At 39.8% G+C, this 15,555-nt stretch overlaps 1 protein-coding gene across 1 annotated transcript; it reads right to left on the bottom strand.

Annotated features, from left to right (window-relative positions):
* Window positions 1-201: 201 nt before the first annotated feature.
* Ccdc195 (coiled-coil domain containing 195) lies at window positions 202-14,775 on the bottom strand. Its single transcript, XM_057761293.1, has 3 exons — window positions 14,544-14,775; window positions 5,810-6,035; window positions 202-334 (listed from the first exon to the last, which is right to left on the bottom strand). Exons 1-3 carry the CDS (start codon window positions 14,773-14,775, stop codon window positions 202-204), a joined length of 591 nt encoding a protein of 196 aa, XP_057617276.1.
* Window positions 14,776-15,555: the final 780 nt, after the last annotated feature.

The following is a 15,555-nucleotide window of genomic DNA, read 5'->3' as shown; positions in this document are numbered from 1 at the left end:
AAGTCCCAGTGCTACATGCTAAACACTGGACACACACTTGCCATTTAAAGACACCATCATTCCCATCCCTTGGCCAGTAAGGCCAGTCGTTGAATCCCGAGGTTTTGTGTGTCTTACTGAACAGTTTTGGCAGAGTTTTTCCCTGGGAAGATCAATGACACAGATCTTGTTGTGCTCATCTCCTGGGAATCTACTCCTCATTCACACATCTTTTTCTGCAATGATGTTTAGCTGGTCTCTGCTCTGATTTGCTGAGAACTTCGAAGGATGTGGATTCTTGGGAACTGATGACCTATTTTTAGGTAACTGGAAACTGACTGTCTTTGTCTTCTCCCTACATGGAACAAATCAAGAGGAAAAAAAATAAGACATTTTAGTGAACCTTAATATGTAACATTTTATGTTTTTCCAGTCATAGAAATCTGTCAACAGTGCTAAAAGTTCATCTTAATGCATCATAATACTTACTTTCTTAGTTGCCTAATAATAATGTGAGAATGCATTTTGGAACTGGCTTTTAAATTAAGCCCTGTGTACAGTGTTGATAAAAACGTAAAGATATCAATTGGATATCATGCTGTTTTAAGCAGCGTCTCACAACTCCACAGTTTAAGTATGTCAGACATATTAAACACAGATCAGCCTACTTCTTTTGACTCTGAGATCACAAAATGTCCATTGTGTGTTAATCCCAAAGGGACAGGGGAGAAGAGCCGCAGTTGGTGTCACTTGAGGGACTGGATCCTTCCACTTGTCTCTCTTCTCCTTTGACCCCGTTAGTTTTTTATATAGGTTTCTGACCTTCCCCAGGAGAAACTGCTCTTAAGACTCAGTCTAAAGAGCAGTGTTTGAAATGATTGCTCTTCCTTCACTGCTGCCCTCTTTTGTGGAAGATAAGGGTGTAGCTACACAGAATGACATTTCACGGCCTGCATCTCAGAACACATCTGCACCTTCCCCTGGGAAGAAGGTGGACCAGGGTTTCCATGTGTTAGGATCAATAAAGTAGGAACAACCGCTGCCAGCTAATGACCCACTCGTTCAACTATTTCCCTGTGCTCCACAGACACTGTGAGGTAACTGCTATAATGACTCCCATTGCACCAAAGAGTAGATTGTGGCAAATGACACATTAATAACTCCTTCCAAGAACATGCTATTTGAAAGCAATGAGGCTAGGATTTTAGCCATCTCATTCCAAAGGCTGCCCTTCCTAACCTCACCGAGGTGGAAAAGTATAGATTACTTTTATTGGAATAGGTCTGTTTTTTCCAGTCAACCAATATAAGTAAACAATTATTACAATTATTTACTGTTTGTGTTGGTGTCTGAATGCACATATATATGCACATGTATATGCCATGGGACACAAGTGGCTGTCAGAGTACAATTTGTGGGATTCTGTACTCTCCTTCAGCCTTGTAGGTTCTGGGGATGGAACTCAGATCATTAAGTTTGGCAGTAAGTGCCTTTACCCTTTGAGATAAGTGTCTGGACCTCCAAGCAGTAAAGTCAATAAAACAGCATATTTATTTTTGCTTTCCATTGTCCACCTGGGCCCATTTCCTTAATTTTTATTAACATCCTGAAATTATTTGTCCTTGAAATCCAAGAAGAAAAAAATGGGTTTCTATATCAAAGTCAAAGTCAAATGAAAACCTTAACTTTCGTTTCAGAAAGCTTGGGTTCTTAGACACGTTGGTAGAAGCATTGTTCCAAAAAAGGAATACTTTCACAGTATAATAATGGAAAATATCACAAGCAAATTAGGCTTAATGTCTGATATGATTCAAAATCCAGCTGCAGAAAAATAGGTACTCTATTTATCTTTGTAAAATTCTGAAAGTTGCTAGGAGGTAAGTGAACTTTCCAAATCAGAAGAATAATGACATGCTATCTTACTAGTTAATTCCTAAGTACATAAGAGACGGAGTGAAAGAGGACTATAATAAAAGATATTAATTCTGATTAAATGATTCTCTGTCACTAGCATATTTTTGTGCCAATCCAAATGTTGATTTTAAGCCAACATGGACTTTTCTTCTTTTAACGCAACTCCACACTTGGCTCAATATTTCAAATTTAACTAACTTCTAAATTCTGGACTCTGTTCTGCAGAGTTTATTAGCTGGCAGCTTCAAAGCTGCAAACCATTTTGGTTCAGAAAGACAATACTTTGTAAACATTGGCTAGTTCCCCAAACTGTCATAAGAAACAATAGAAATTGAAATGGGAAAGCTAATAGTACTGTAATTCTCAATCCTATGGGTTCTCTTAAGTTCAAAAATTAAAGATTCTAACGGTCACTACACAATTTCAAAATATATAGATGCAAGATAGCCATCAGAATCTAAAGAGTAGCCATTTGGTAATAAGATAATGAAGACTTTTCCTTCTGTATACTCCAAAGTATAAAATATACCTTGCACATTATAAACATATTTTATTTAAAAAAATTTGCAAGTATATTTTATAATGCACAAATTGTATTCATTTGCCGTTTTTATGCAGTGAACAACAGTCAACCAGTTTTATAAAAGCACTGAATGATAAACGTATATATATCCGTATGTTTGTATACACTACATATGTGTATAAGCTATAAGTTTATTTGCATTATTAAAAGAAAATAGGTTATCTTTATCTTTCCTTCTTCCTCTTCTCCGAAGATACGTGGCCGCAGGAACTCAACTGTTAAGTGTATACTTCCTGTTTCTATATCCTATGTCTGACTTGACATGGCCACAGGAACTCAACTGTTAAGTGTATACTTCCTGTTTCTATATCTTATGTCTGACTTGTCATGGTCGCAGGAACTCAACTGTTAAGTGTGTACTTCCTGTTTCTATACCCTATGTCTAGCTTGTTAACAGACTCTCCTTTCTCCAACTGTGAGATGCACCTAGAAACCACATCTACTGTGACAATTTTTGGCCCCAAAATAATCACCCTTTGCCTAGGTTGCTTTATAGTCTTCAGTCTGTTCTTCTTATGTTTGCTATTCTCTTCAGCCTTTTCACAATAGGGCTCCCTACATAACCACTTAAAAAAAAGAACAGATTAAACAAGAGAGTCCTTGGCCATGCTAAGCCTCTTCCTTGAGGCTTGCTCACCTGGTTACCTCTCCTTTAACACACCAGTTTCGATCCCCCTAACTGGAGCTTTTGCATCGAGCTATTCTCAACACCTGGGGAGTTCTCTCTTAGATACATTGGGTTCATTTCCTTTCTTCATTCTCCGGTTTTGTGTGCAGTATCAAGCATTTCAACAGCAGCCATTCCTATAACCCTTCACTTCTTTTTATTGCCTTATTTTCCTTTGTAGTAGTTAACATAAGATATACTTTATACATTTTTATTCATTGATTATGAAGGAAAACATCCCCAAAGGGATTTTTGACAGTTGCTCCCTGCTGTGTAGCAGGGCCCAGAATCCTGCCGTGAAGGTGATACCCCAGGATATATTTGTTGAGTGACAGGTGGGTGTGTAGTAGAGTAAAGAACCGTAGACAGAAAGGGCCAAAACCAAACTCACGATGATCCATCCCTAAGGAGGATGGGGAGACACAAAAAACCTTACCTATGCTAGACTCTTATAGAAGAATACACGGGTGTTTATAAAATCGCTGGGAAGCTGTATCTTTAAAAATTTCAAGACAATTTTCAAAACTAGGCTTCCAATAATTAAGGGGGCAAGACAGTATTGCATAGCATTTCCCCAAAGACCTTCCATAATGGGTCCTGTTGGCTCTCCATCCCCACATTTTCCCATTCCTGCAGTTTTTCCCCAAGTTGTGGTATCTCCATGTTTATGTCTTTTGTCGTTCTATGGGGTATAACTTTCCCCCTTTCCTTTGTCTGACTAAATCCAACCATCTTTATGACTTAGGGTAACTCTCGTTTCCCTAGTGGAACTTTGTACAAGTGACACATAGTTTTCATTCTGTCTTTTGAAATCAAAGTGTCTTGGCCTCTGCATCCCACACCCAGTGGAAGTCTCTGTTCTTTGCAATACTTAGAAGAATTCATGCAGGTCTGTGGTTATTTCTTGATTTGATTTCCTGCCACCACTAAACGCTATGACTCATATATTCTTTTAGCAATACAACCCCCCCCCTTCTCCACTGTGATAAGCCAGTCATGAAACCCACACTCCCTTTTCTCTATTTTCCTACTTGACTCATACAAGACAGATGTGTGGAGACCTTGCTAGAGTCAGAACTTTACTGGGGGCAGGATGGAAGAGTGGGGGGAAAAGGTCATACTTCTGCACTGCAGGCTTTGCAGTAGACATTCTTGCTGTAGAGGGATCCTTGACCCTACCCCAAGCCTATCTGTCAATTGTTTCAGCTTCCTCTACTTTTCAGGCTAACTCCTATTGTTTACTTTATGTAGTTAAGACTCAAATAAATGACAACTTCAGGTAGCAAGATACATTTGGTTCGCAGTTATTAGGGGATTCAAATCCATAGGTTCTTGTCAAGTGTTGATGGGCAGAACATCTTTATTGTGAGGTTCAAAGGAAATTCTGCTCCCCCAAATTCTAGGGCCTATACCCCTCTACCAAAAGATCTATTTCCTTATCACTGCCAGAAAGGACAAATGGCTGTCTGTGGTGCCTATTAACATCCCAAAGTTCATGCTGGCCTGCAGGCTTTCTTAGTACCACAAGTACCAGGGGGTCCACTCAGTTCTTCTTACCTTGCCCCTATCCTGAATTTATCCAGCTCACAGATTTCCCTCCTCCAATGTCTCATTCCCTTATACTATGTCAGCTGTACACCCTCTTTTTTTGGTCTTCTTTCCTTGGTTCTTTCTCTTTTGCCCCTCTTTCTCTTGGTCACCTCTTTGTCTTTCTCTCCCACTTCTATCTTTTTCTTCCTTTATGGTCCCGTCTAGTTTGCTGGCCATGTTCAGTCTAATACTTTCTCTTCCTGCTCTGGGCTCTCCCAGATGCCTCTGGCTGTACCCTCCCTCATATCTACAATAAAACCTTTCCGTCAATCATACCTTGGAGTGGTTATGCCCTCAGTTTACACACTAACATGGGTAGAGTATCTTGGGGGCAGGGGTGCTTGATAAGGGACAGCTGTTCACATTACGGCAGGCAGATCAAAGAGAACTTACAGGAAGAGATGAGGAACTTACCCCAGTGACTCAGGTCCTCCAGCTAGGTTTCATCTTTTAGTTTACACAACCTCCCTCAATAGTGCCACAATCTAAAACACCAATTGTACAACACGTAGGACAGTCGGGAGCATTTCATATTGAAATCATGCCATTCCTTAAATACCAACTTGTGCAGTTGGAAACACTTTCCCTTTGAGTCCTGTACCTTTGGGACCATCCCTAAACAGTTTATTCTGTTAACTTTCCCCCTAACCCCTTGAAGACATTTGCCTTCATGGGAAACTTTCTCTCTCTGAAAGGAATTGTGTGTTTGGTCCCTAAAATAGCTATTCTTCACCCCAAGACATATTATTGAGTGGTCAGTTTGCCTGTGTGACTTCTTCATCATCTAATGGCTTGATTGTGCTAAGTCTTGTGTTAGCATGTGGTTCAGAGTATGATTAATGCTTGAGGAAGGGATAAAGACTAAGTTTTCTGCTTATTGCAGAACGTCTGTTGGAAGGTGCCCTTGGAACATTAAAATTTGTTCTTTTGATTCCCTAGACAGACATCAATTGGATGGAAATCGTTTTCACTCTGGTTTTGTTTCCTCCAGTGGGTACATCCTGACTTGTCTAGAAGGATGCTTGACGAGTCCTCAGTCGCGCCTGTAAATTAACCAGGGACACAGTGAGCATTACCTGCAAACAAAACTGTGATCAGAAGAAGCTCTCTGGCTGGAGCTACTGCTGCTGTAAGCATCTACAGACAGCATCTTTTCTCTGTTGTCTTGATTTCTAGTGGAAGAACGTGCCAGTGATGCTCCGATGATGTTTGGAAGTCTGTTTTGAGCTTTCCAGGGGTCATTCACTGCACAGGAGTGAACTACTGGAGAAACGGAGTAGCGTCTGACAATCATGACATTGCCTGTACAAGAAGCACAAAATTCAAGCTGTGAAACATTCTACCCTTAAAGATACTCACAATTGAAAGAAGATGTTGATCATACCTAGCTGATGTTAAAAAAAAAAGATACCTATTTGCTGATTTGTGTTACAAGTGTTAGTTGATTATAGCCATGGGCTGGACACTTTTTCAAGAGATGGGGTAGTGAACATCATGAAAATTTTGCCTGCATAGAGTTCCCAGTGTGTAGTTTATGTTGAGAACATGCCATAAGCAGGCAATACGTGATGACAGATTTTAGGAAGAGAGTGCTGTTGAAAGCAAGAGATAAAGACACATGAAAGAAGAGATGAGGTCATTTTATTGTGTGGTCAGAGAAAACCCAAGAACATAGAATTAGTTCATAGTAGATTACTGTAGATTGTTATGGTTAACTAGAAGATTGTGAGGAGCTCAAAGCCTTCAAACCTTGAATCAATAATGAATATCCAGAAATGTTAATTGTTCTAATTTGATCATTGCATATAATATATAAATGTATGTTGATATATCATGCTATACCCCATAAATATGTACAATTATTATGTGTTAATAAAGCTGAAAATGTGTTTAATGAGGTATAAATACTAATTTTACTGACAGTATTAAGCATTGTATTTGTAAAAAAGTATAAAATTCATCATAGTATACTCCATAAGTGTATATTGTTAAATAGTAAGTAGAAATTTAAATATAAAATTAACAGAGACTTGGATATAAGCAGATTATAAAACAAGTCTCTCAGGAAATTCGGGATCAACCTACTCCTGGACCAAGCAATACCACTCTTGGGAATATACCCAAGAGATGCCCTATCATACAACAAAAGTATATGCTCAACTATGTTCATAGCAGCATTGTTTGTAATAGCCAGAACCTGGAAACAACCTAGATGCCCTTTAATGGAAGAATGGATGAAGAAAGTATGGAATTTATACATATTAGAGTACTACTCAGCAGTAAAAAACAATGACTTCTTAAATTTTGCGTACAAATGGATGGAAATAGAAAACACTATCCTGAGTGAGGTAAGCAAGACCCAAAAAGAGGAACATGGGATGTACTCACTCATATTTGGTTTCTAGCCATAAATAAAGGACATTGAGCCTATAATTCGTGATCCTAGAGAAGCTAAATAAGAAGGTGAACCCAAAGAAAAACATATAAGCATCCTCCTGAATATTAACCTTCATCAGGCGATGAAAGGAGACAGAGACAGAGACCCACATGAGAGCACTGGACTGAAATCTCAAGGTCCAAATCAGAAGCAGAAGGAGAGAGAGCACGAGCAAGGAACTCAGGACCGCTAGGGGTGCACCCACACACTGAGACAATGGGGATGTTCTATCGGGAACTCACCAAGGCCAACTGGCCCAGGTCTGAAAAAGCATGGGATAAAACCGGACTCGCTGAACATAGTGGACAATGAGGACTATCGAGAACTCAAGAACAATGGCAATGGGTTTTTGATCATACTGCACGAACCTGCTTTGTGGGAGCCTAGGCAGTTTGGATGCTCACCTTACTAGACCTGGATGGAGGTGGGTGGTCCTTAGACTTCCCACAGGGCAGGGAACCCTGATTGCTCTTTGGGCTGACGAGGGAGGGAGACTTGATGGGGGAGGGGGAGGGAAATGGGAGGTGGTCACAGGGAAGAGGCAGAAATCTCTAAGAAATAAAAATAAATAAATAAATAAAATAAAAAAATACCCAACCCCTTCAAAAAAAAATAAAATTGGAATATCATAGAAGTTCTCGAGATTGTGGTTCTTGAAGTTCTCTTCAATCTAGACTCCAGAAAAATGGGTTCATCCACTGTCCTTGGCCACCTGGATAGCCACAGTAATTCAGTTGGTTGTTCCTAAATGGCTTGTTTTCTTTTTTTTTTTTTTTTGGTTTTTCGAGGCAGGGTTTCTCTGTGGTTTTGGAGCCTGTCCTGGAACTAGCTCTTGTAGACCAGGCTGGTCTCGAACTCACAGAGATCCGCCTGCCTCTGCCTCCCGAGTGCTGGGATTAAAGGCGTGCGCCACCACCGCCCGGCCCTAAATGGCTTGTAATTGCATGTCTTGGCTTTATTTGGACACCATGAGACAGCCCACTGGGAGATAAGAACAAGACAATACGGAAGAAAGCAGAAGGGTTTCATATGGGCAAGTGAGTGTTTCTTCCTAACGGCAGGTGGATGGACTTAGTTCCCAAGGGCTTACAGTTCAGTTTCTGTCCATCAATGTCTTCCAATACATTTCTTCCATGAAGTAAACCGGATCTTCCTTGTTTATGCTAAAAACCGAGAACCTTGGTTCAAAAAACTCTATTTTAGGGAGTCTTGACTTCTCTGAGTCCCTCTTAGCTCTGTGGCTTGAGGCTGATCGTTTGACCTCTGCTTGGACGTCAGCTGTCACTTATGAGGGCAGCATTGACCTCGTGGGTTGATTTTCATTTTTCAAGGTCCTTTCTACTTGTTGACTCTTTTTGTTGCTTGCTATAACTTTGTTGTTAGCTAGCACGGAAATGTAAAAGGATGCTATGTAATGTGTTTATGTTTCGAGAATGCCAGAACTACAGTAATTTATTTAAATTTGCTGCCTGTCATTGCAGGAAAAGGACAGAAAGGGTTGTGACGTTGCAAAAAGTGGAGACTGACCCGGCTTTGCACAGTTTACAAGATCAGAAAATGCGATTTTAGGGATGAGTTTTGGGCAGATATGTGCAAATTTATCTGAAGAGATTAACTGTAAATGCCATTGAGAACTTACCTTTACGTCTTTCCAACGACTAGTGTACACCATATGTAACTATGTATAACCAGTTTTGGAAATCGAAACGTTGAAGTTTCTGTTTAAAAGAATTAGGAAGCTATCTCTCCATTCTGAGTCCTAGGGAACTGGATGGGGAAAATTATGCTGATGATAGCAAAGTTGAATTTTATTTTATTTGGGCTCTACATGTAATGTGGAACTGATTACCAAATAAATTCTTTGCTCATCTCCCCGAGTCACAAATTATCCTTTTCTTTCTTATCCACACAAGGGAAGAAATATTCACACAGCATCACAGGACCATTAGTCCAGTTTCAAAGATCACTGCCAAATGCAATTTACTTGCCAGTAAAGGATATGAGCAGATTGAAAAGAATCTGGGCCCTGCAGTGCTGGGGGTTCCCTGAGATGTTTCTTTTATCTTCCCCATTGCCAATTATAACACTCACAACAGCCACGAGGTGAGGTTGTACAGAGCAGGAAGGACAAGGGGACATTCTTGGGGGAAGGACAAGGGGACATTCTTGGAAAGTGCTGTTAGATTTTTACATCCATCAAAATCCATGCAATGCTGATGTTTCTACAAACATGTTTTATCCAAGGAGAATTCATTCTGAGTAGGCACTCTGTAGCCTCATTATGTGATAAACATAGTTCATCAGCCAGCAGGTATAATCCTGAGCTGTAGCACAGGTCTTGGCCTCAGGCAATCAAAAAAGAAGCTAACTCTACTCTAGAAATGTCTCCTTTGATTTTCTCACGGTATCTATTACACATCTGGAAGAACTTGGGGTTCCAAGTGATTTGTTTGCAGGTTTTTCAAGTTAGTTCCTTTCTTGAAGAGAGGCATATACTTGTGTTTAGTTTATCAGGGGGTAGTTTTGTAAGATTCTGTTTTTAAATACATATTGGGGATGTTGCGTTCTTAAATGTTCTGTGTTTTATATTCTTATCTGTAAAATAAAGGAATTTTTATGGGGTGCACTCCAAGATTTCTATGTGATAGATTTCTAGGGTTCAATTAACAAGTTTGAATTTCAAATGATGTTGCCAAAGTATCATTAAAACTTCCAAAAAAAACTTGTATGCAAGTCAAGTAATAATATTTTCTTGGCAACTGTCACTGAAAAATTCACATTGCTCTTGCTTGTATTGTCTTATTCAGGTCTCTCAGAGTCTATGAGATAAGCTCTGTCACTGTCCTTACAGTACAGGTGAGGCGAGTGTACAGGAGAAGATTCATAGAATCAAGCATTTCTCTGTTGTATGAGGCCTTGGAACATATCTGGCGTAACTGTTTTTTTTCCGCAATGTGTGTGTGTGTGTGTATGTGTATGTTTGTGTATACGTGTGTATGTGTCCATTTATTCCTGTGTGTGTACATGTACATATGGAATCCAAAGAATGATCTTAGGTATTGTCCTTCAGATGCTGCCATCTTTTTCTCTTTTATTCCATCCATCCCTCCCTCTCTCCTTCTCTGTCTCTCTTCTCCTTCCCTCCTTCCCTCCCTCCTTTTCCCCTTCCTTCCTTCCTTCCTTCCTTCCTTCCTTCCTTCCTTCCTTCCTTCCTTTCTTCCTTCCTTCCTTTCTTTTTTTCTTTCTTTCTCTCTTCCTCTCTCTTTTTCTTTCTGTCTTTGTTTCTTTCTTTCTGACAGTAATCTCTCCTGTCTGAACTCACCAAGTTAGCTAGGCTTGCTGGACAAAGAGCCCCACCACCCTTTCTCCCCATCAAGGTCTCTCTAGTGCTGATTTTACAGGGCACTCCACCACATGAGGCGCTCTCTCTCTCTCTCTCTCTCTCTCTCTCTCTCTCTCTCTCTCTCTCTCTCTCAGATTCTAAGGCTTGAATTCCAGTCCTCAGGTTTAAAAGGCAATCACTTTACAACTAAACTGTCTCTCAAGCCCTGATACTTAACAAGTTTGTGTACTCTCAAAACAATGAGTTTCATTATGAGACTCTAATAAGTTCACATATATTGAATTCAATTTGTTCCATACCCTCATTTGTCCCCCACATAGATACCATTCCTTTTTCTAAACAGCCTCCCTTCTGTTCTCATGTCATCTGAATTTTTAAAGTTCTAGACTCCATATATTATAGAAACCACTTTGTATCTGCTTTTCTGATCTGGTTTATTTCACTTAAACTGATGATCTCTCTTTCCAGTGATTTCCTGAAAATGACAGAATTTTTCATTTTTATTATACAAAAGCCAAATTGTTTCTGTGGTAGATGATATGATGCTATTCTTAAAAGACTGTATATATTTCACCAGAAAAGTTAGATCTGATAAAAAACCTTTTAACTGGAGAGCAGGATGTAATCAGGGATTTGATGTGAGGGGACTGTTGTGTTAGCCTTCCTGCGGAGGTCTGAACAACTGTCCAGTCACTCCAGATTGGGAATGGGAACCAAAACCAACCCTCTCCCCCAAACAATCCCATTAGGTCCATCTTGTGGAACCAAAGAGCTTACTGGGATTACATAGAGGAGCATGACTGACCGAAGGCAGCCAATGATTGAAAAGCCCACTCCAGCCTGGGGGATGACTCATGAAAGCTGCAACCAATAACTGTTAGCATGACCAGTGGGCAGCTTGACAGGTGGGACAGTCCTCTTATCATAACCCCAGCTGTCAACTGACACAAACTTAGACATATGTGGGAAGAGAAATCTCAGGGAGTAATGACTCCATCAGACTTGCTGTGGGCATTTTCTTGATTGCTGATTGATATGGAAGGCCCTGAGCCACAGCGGACAGTACCATCCCTAGACAGGTGGGCCTGGCCTGTATAGGAAAGGTGTCTGAGAAACCCAGGGGGAGCAAGCCGGAAAGCAGGATTTCTCCATAGTCTCTTCTTCAATCCTTGCCTCCAGGTTCCTGTTTGAGTTCTTGTCCTGACTTCCCTTAATGATAGACAGTAATATGAAGTGTAAATAAACCCTTTCCTCTCCAAGTTGCTTTAGACAATGGTATTTATCAAAGCAACAGAGAGCAAACTAAGACATTCCTCTTCTCCCGGTAGTCCTTACTGTTTACATAACCTTGTGGAAAGAGGACTCTTGAGGATCTCCTAAGTTTCATGGACTTCCTGAGACTTATGACTTGTTTGCTTCCTGAGTCTTAATGAACTTGGCATGAAATGTACCTAGCTGAAATATCTGATTCTAAGTGAGTCTCCTTTTAGGAGGCTAGTAATTCCTATGACATTGCTGTACAGCAGGTGCCATGATCAGCAATCTGAGATGATCTGCCCAACACTGAACAACTGTCACAAGGCTGGGATTCCAACCCAGATATTGTGATGCTCAAACTCATGTCCTTCCCAGTTCAGTCACTTATTCTTGCAGAAGCATATAAAAGACAAATGTAATTTAATATTATTTCTTAATATTATTCTCTTGCCCTTCCTCACTCCAAATCTTCCCCTCCTTACTAATACGTGAAATTTATGGTCTCATTTTTCATTAATTGTTGTTACAACTATGTTGTATATGTATATACATATATATTTCTTTTTTTTGCTTTTTTTTTGATACAGTGTTTCTCTGTGCAGCTTTGGTGCCTGTCCTTGTGCCTCTTGTAGACCAGACTGACCTCGAACTCACAGCGATCCACCTGCCTCTGCCTCACAAGTGCTGGGATTAAAGGCATGCACTACCACCACCCGGATACATATATATTTCTTAATGCATAGCTATAAACTTCTCAGTTTATATAGTGTCACTTGTATGTATGTGTTCAGGGCTGACCATTTGGCGAAGAATATAATTCAAAGATATCCCACTAGACTTTAAAGCATACCACTACATTACATTTCTTTTGTGCTTTGCTGGAACAATTAGATCAAGTTCTTAAGTTTTATTTTTCTGACATGAATTTCAGCTAGTCCTCAAATTAATAGTAAGGTTTTTACTGGAAGTTATTATTTCTATGCTGAAGAAGTGTGATTCCAATTGTGTGTCTAGGTCTTATGAATGTTCTACCACCTTCCATACTTAATAATATTCACATCCTGAGAGTACAAAGGGGAGTACTTGGAAATGTGCAGTACTTATCTCAGGATAAGGATAAGGATATGAAGATTCTAGTTGCTTTGTTATTTGGATGAGAAATACAGAAAAGAGACTTGAGGCAGTACTATCTACCTCTAGAGCAAGTCAGTGGCTTGTGTTGGTGAGGGAAGTGTCTACCAGCCAGCATTTGGCAACTGTTGAAGTCTTATTTGTTGTTGCTGCTTGAAACAGATTCTCACTCAGCCTCACCTTGAACTCACTGTGTAGCCTAGGCTAGCTGCAGACTCACGATTCTTCTGCTTCAGCATCTCATGTACTGGGGTTATTGACAGATGCCACTGTGCCTGGCTGCAGACAACTTGATGGTTGTAACTGGGTTGGACAGGTGGGTGCTAAAACAACTGGTTGTTAGGGAGAATGGAAATGCTTAGCAGCTTCTAACTTCCAGACTGACCTCGACAATGAAGAATTAGTCAATACAAAAGGTCAGCACTGCTGGGAATTAGAAGCCCTGTAGCAAGGATATATTATAAATACTCATATCTTTTCTTCCTGTTTTCCAATAAGGGGGTCTAATATTATAGGTTCTTCTTTTATAGTTTGCTTAGATCATCAGTAGACAGAGTTTCTCAGCTCCAGATAGGAATGTATTTGTAGCTTTGAAATGCTTTCCCTCGTCACTGGAAAGAGACATCTCTAATAAGATCATGCAGCAGATGTGACATGCTCCATTGTCAAACTCTTCCTTGCCTCTAATTGGAATTGCCTGAAGTCTTTGATGGAAGATATTAAGAGCTATGAGTAGTTAATTACGGATATCATTTTTGATTTGAATACGTTGTTGAAGGTGAGCCCTGACAACTGAAATGTAGGACTTGTTTCTTACTACTGATTCCAACATTTTAAGTAATTATGGAATTAAGTCTCTCCTGTAAAAAATGAGATATTTGACTTTTAATCTTGCATATTGAGGTATTCAATATATATAATCTATATATCTGTACATTATCTATCTGTCTATGATCTATCTATCTATCTATCTATCTATCTATCTATCTATCTATCATCTATCACTGTCTATCTACAGGTTGAAGTGTGTGTAATGTGTCTCACAGTGTAGAAAGAAGAATGATAGTGCCTGTCATATGTTGCATACATCCAGGTACTACTGCTCATTCCACGTGGTCGCCATCAGCACAGAGGCATGCACCACAGTACCTCCAGGTGGAGAAGATTCAAGAGGTCTAATATGGAGCCAGAGTCAAGAGACTGAGTAACAGATCATCGAGAACCACATTTGTCTGATTTGATCCATAGGCTAACCCACTAAAAAGCTATTCAATGGTTATTCAGTGATTGATAATAAATGATCATACCAATCAACATGCACCTTTATTGTTCTACATTTGCAGAATTTATATACTTAAAGTCAAGGTGGAAAAAAATTTCTGAATGTGACTGATGTTTACACATCTGTTTTTAGCTTTCCTGGTACACTCAGAGTCATTTTATTGTTATTGAAATATAGGCTTAAAGAACCTAAAGGGAGTTTTGATTAGGGATTTAAAGTTCATCTACTAAAAGGAAGAGGCTGAAACCTATCACTGCAAGTGCCAAATGATGAATTTGTTGTAGCAACCCAACGAATCAATCATTTTGGAGATACTTGGAAGCATAAGCATAGCCCAGAAGATCCACATATGTTTGGTACCTTGTTCCTGCAAAGCTGTTGGAGAATCAGTTGGAACACCATGAGGAAGGGCTCCTGGAGTTTGTCCGTACTCTGCTTCTTCCCTTTCATCTCCGGATTCCTTTTCTGAGCCAGAAGCCGTCTGACTAATTGAAGTCAGCTTCACACGGAGGGTATGATTCTCTTCCTGTAGTTTGTTGATTTCTGCCCTCATTTCTTGGATAACCTGCATGAGTTGGATGCTAGCTTCCATGGCCTCTTCTCACAGACTAACTTTTTCTCTTGACCAGATGCATAATCTACTCAGTGGGACAGGGTCATCCTGCCCATAAACAATACATGACACTTGAACAATGGATCTCATGCACCCCCCGTGCCATCTTTCATCAACAGGGTAGACTGTCCAGGGAGGTAAAGGATCTTCATGACTTATTTATCCTGGGTTTTGTTTTCCAGAACACTACTTTTCTATCTTTCATTTCATATCAATCAACAGACACAGAATGGTGTTTGTGTCTGAGGGAAGGGAATATTTCAAAAATTCCCAGTAAAGGGCAGAGTTTCTTGTTACCATCATTAATTTACCATCATGATTGTCATTTATTCTTTCCTGTTGCCACACCAGGATCAAATAGTCACATGATTATCCACTGCTGCAAGTATATCAAAACCGACACAAATAGTTCTTTACTTTGTAAACTATGCTGTAGTTCTGTATTTTGGGGCAAATTACTAATTTTGACACCCGTTGATTAAGAAAAGCTTATGCTAGCCACAAGGTGACATAGGAACTAACTATAGGAATTTTATTGAAATATGTTACTGCTAATTGTGCCTAGATTGCTCAAGATAGGCAGGTTTCTGTCCACACAGATACATTTTTGCTGTTATTGGCTTTTAGAAGGTTTTGTTGGCAGAGACTTTCCAGGGAGATTTCGGAACGTGAGACGATCCAGGGTGAACATTAGTCTTGAATGAGAAACGCATAAAGCGCCATAGCTTTCATTACCTATTTCCTCAAGAGGTTTCTTTG

Source organism: Chionomys nivalis, chromosome 2, assembly GCF_950005125.1.
Source record: "Chionomys nivalis chromosome 2, mChiNiv1.1, whole genome shotgun sequence".
Taxonomy (NCBI): domain Eukaryota; kingdom Metazoa; phylum Chordata; class Mammalia; order Rodentia; family Cricetidae; genus Chionomys; species Chionomys nivalis.
The sequence above is the reverse complement of the archived record's forward strand: the minus strand, read 5'-3'. Positions and strand labels throughout refer to the sequence as shown.

Bases quoted from the DNA above. Each gene is read 5' to 3' on its own strand.
- Ccdc195 (XM_057761293.1), bottom strand. From the start codon at position 14,775: ATGGAAGCTAGCATCCAACTCATGCAGGTTATCCAAGAAATGAGGGCA. The intron at 6,036-14,543 runs GTACCAAACATA...CTTCTTGTACAG, and splicing joins AACAGCTTTGCAGGAACAAG to GCAATGTCATGATTGTCAGA. The intron at 335-5,809 runs GTAATGCTCACT...TGTTCCATGTAG, and splicing joins GATCACAGTTTTGTTTGCAG to GGAGAAGACAAAGACAGTCA.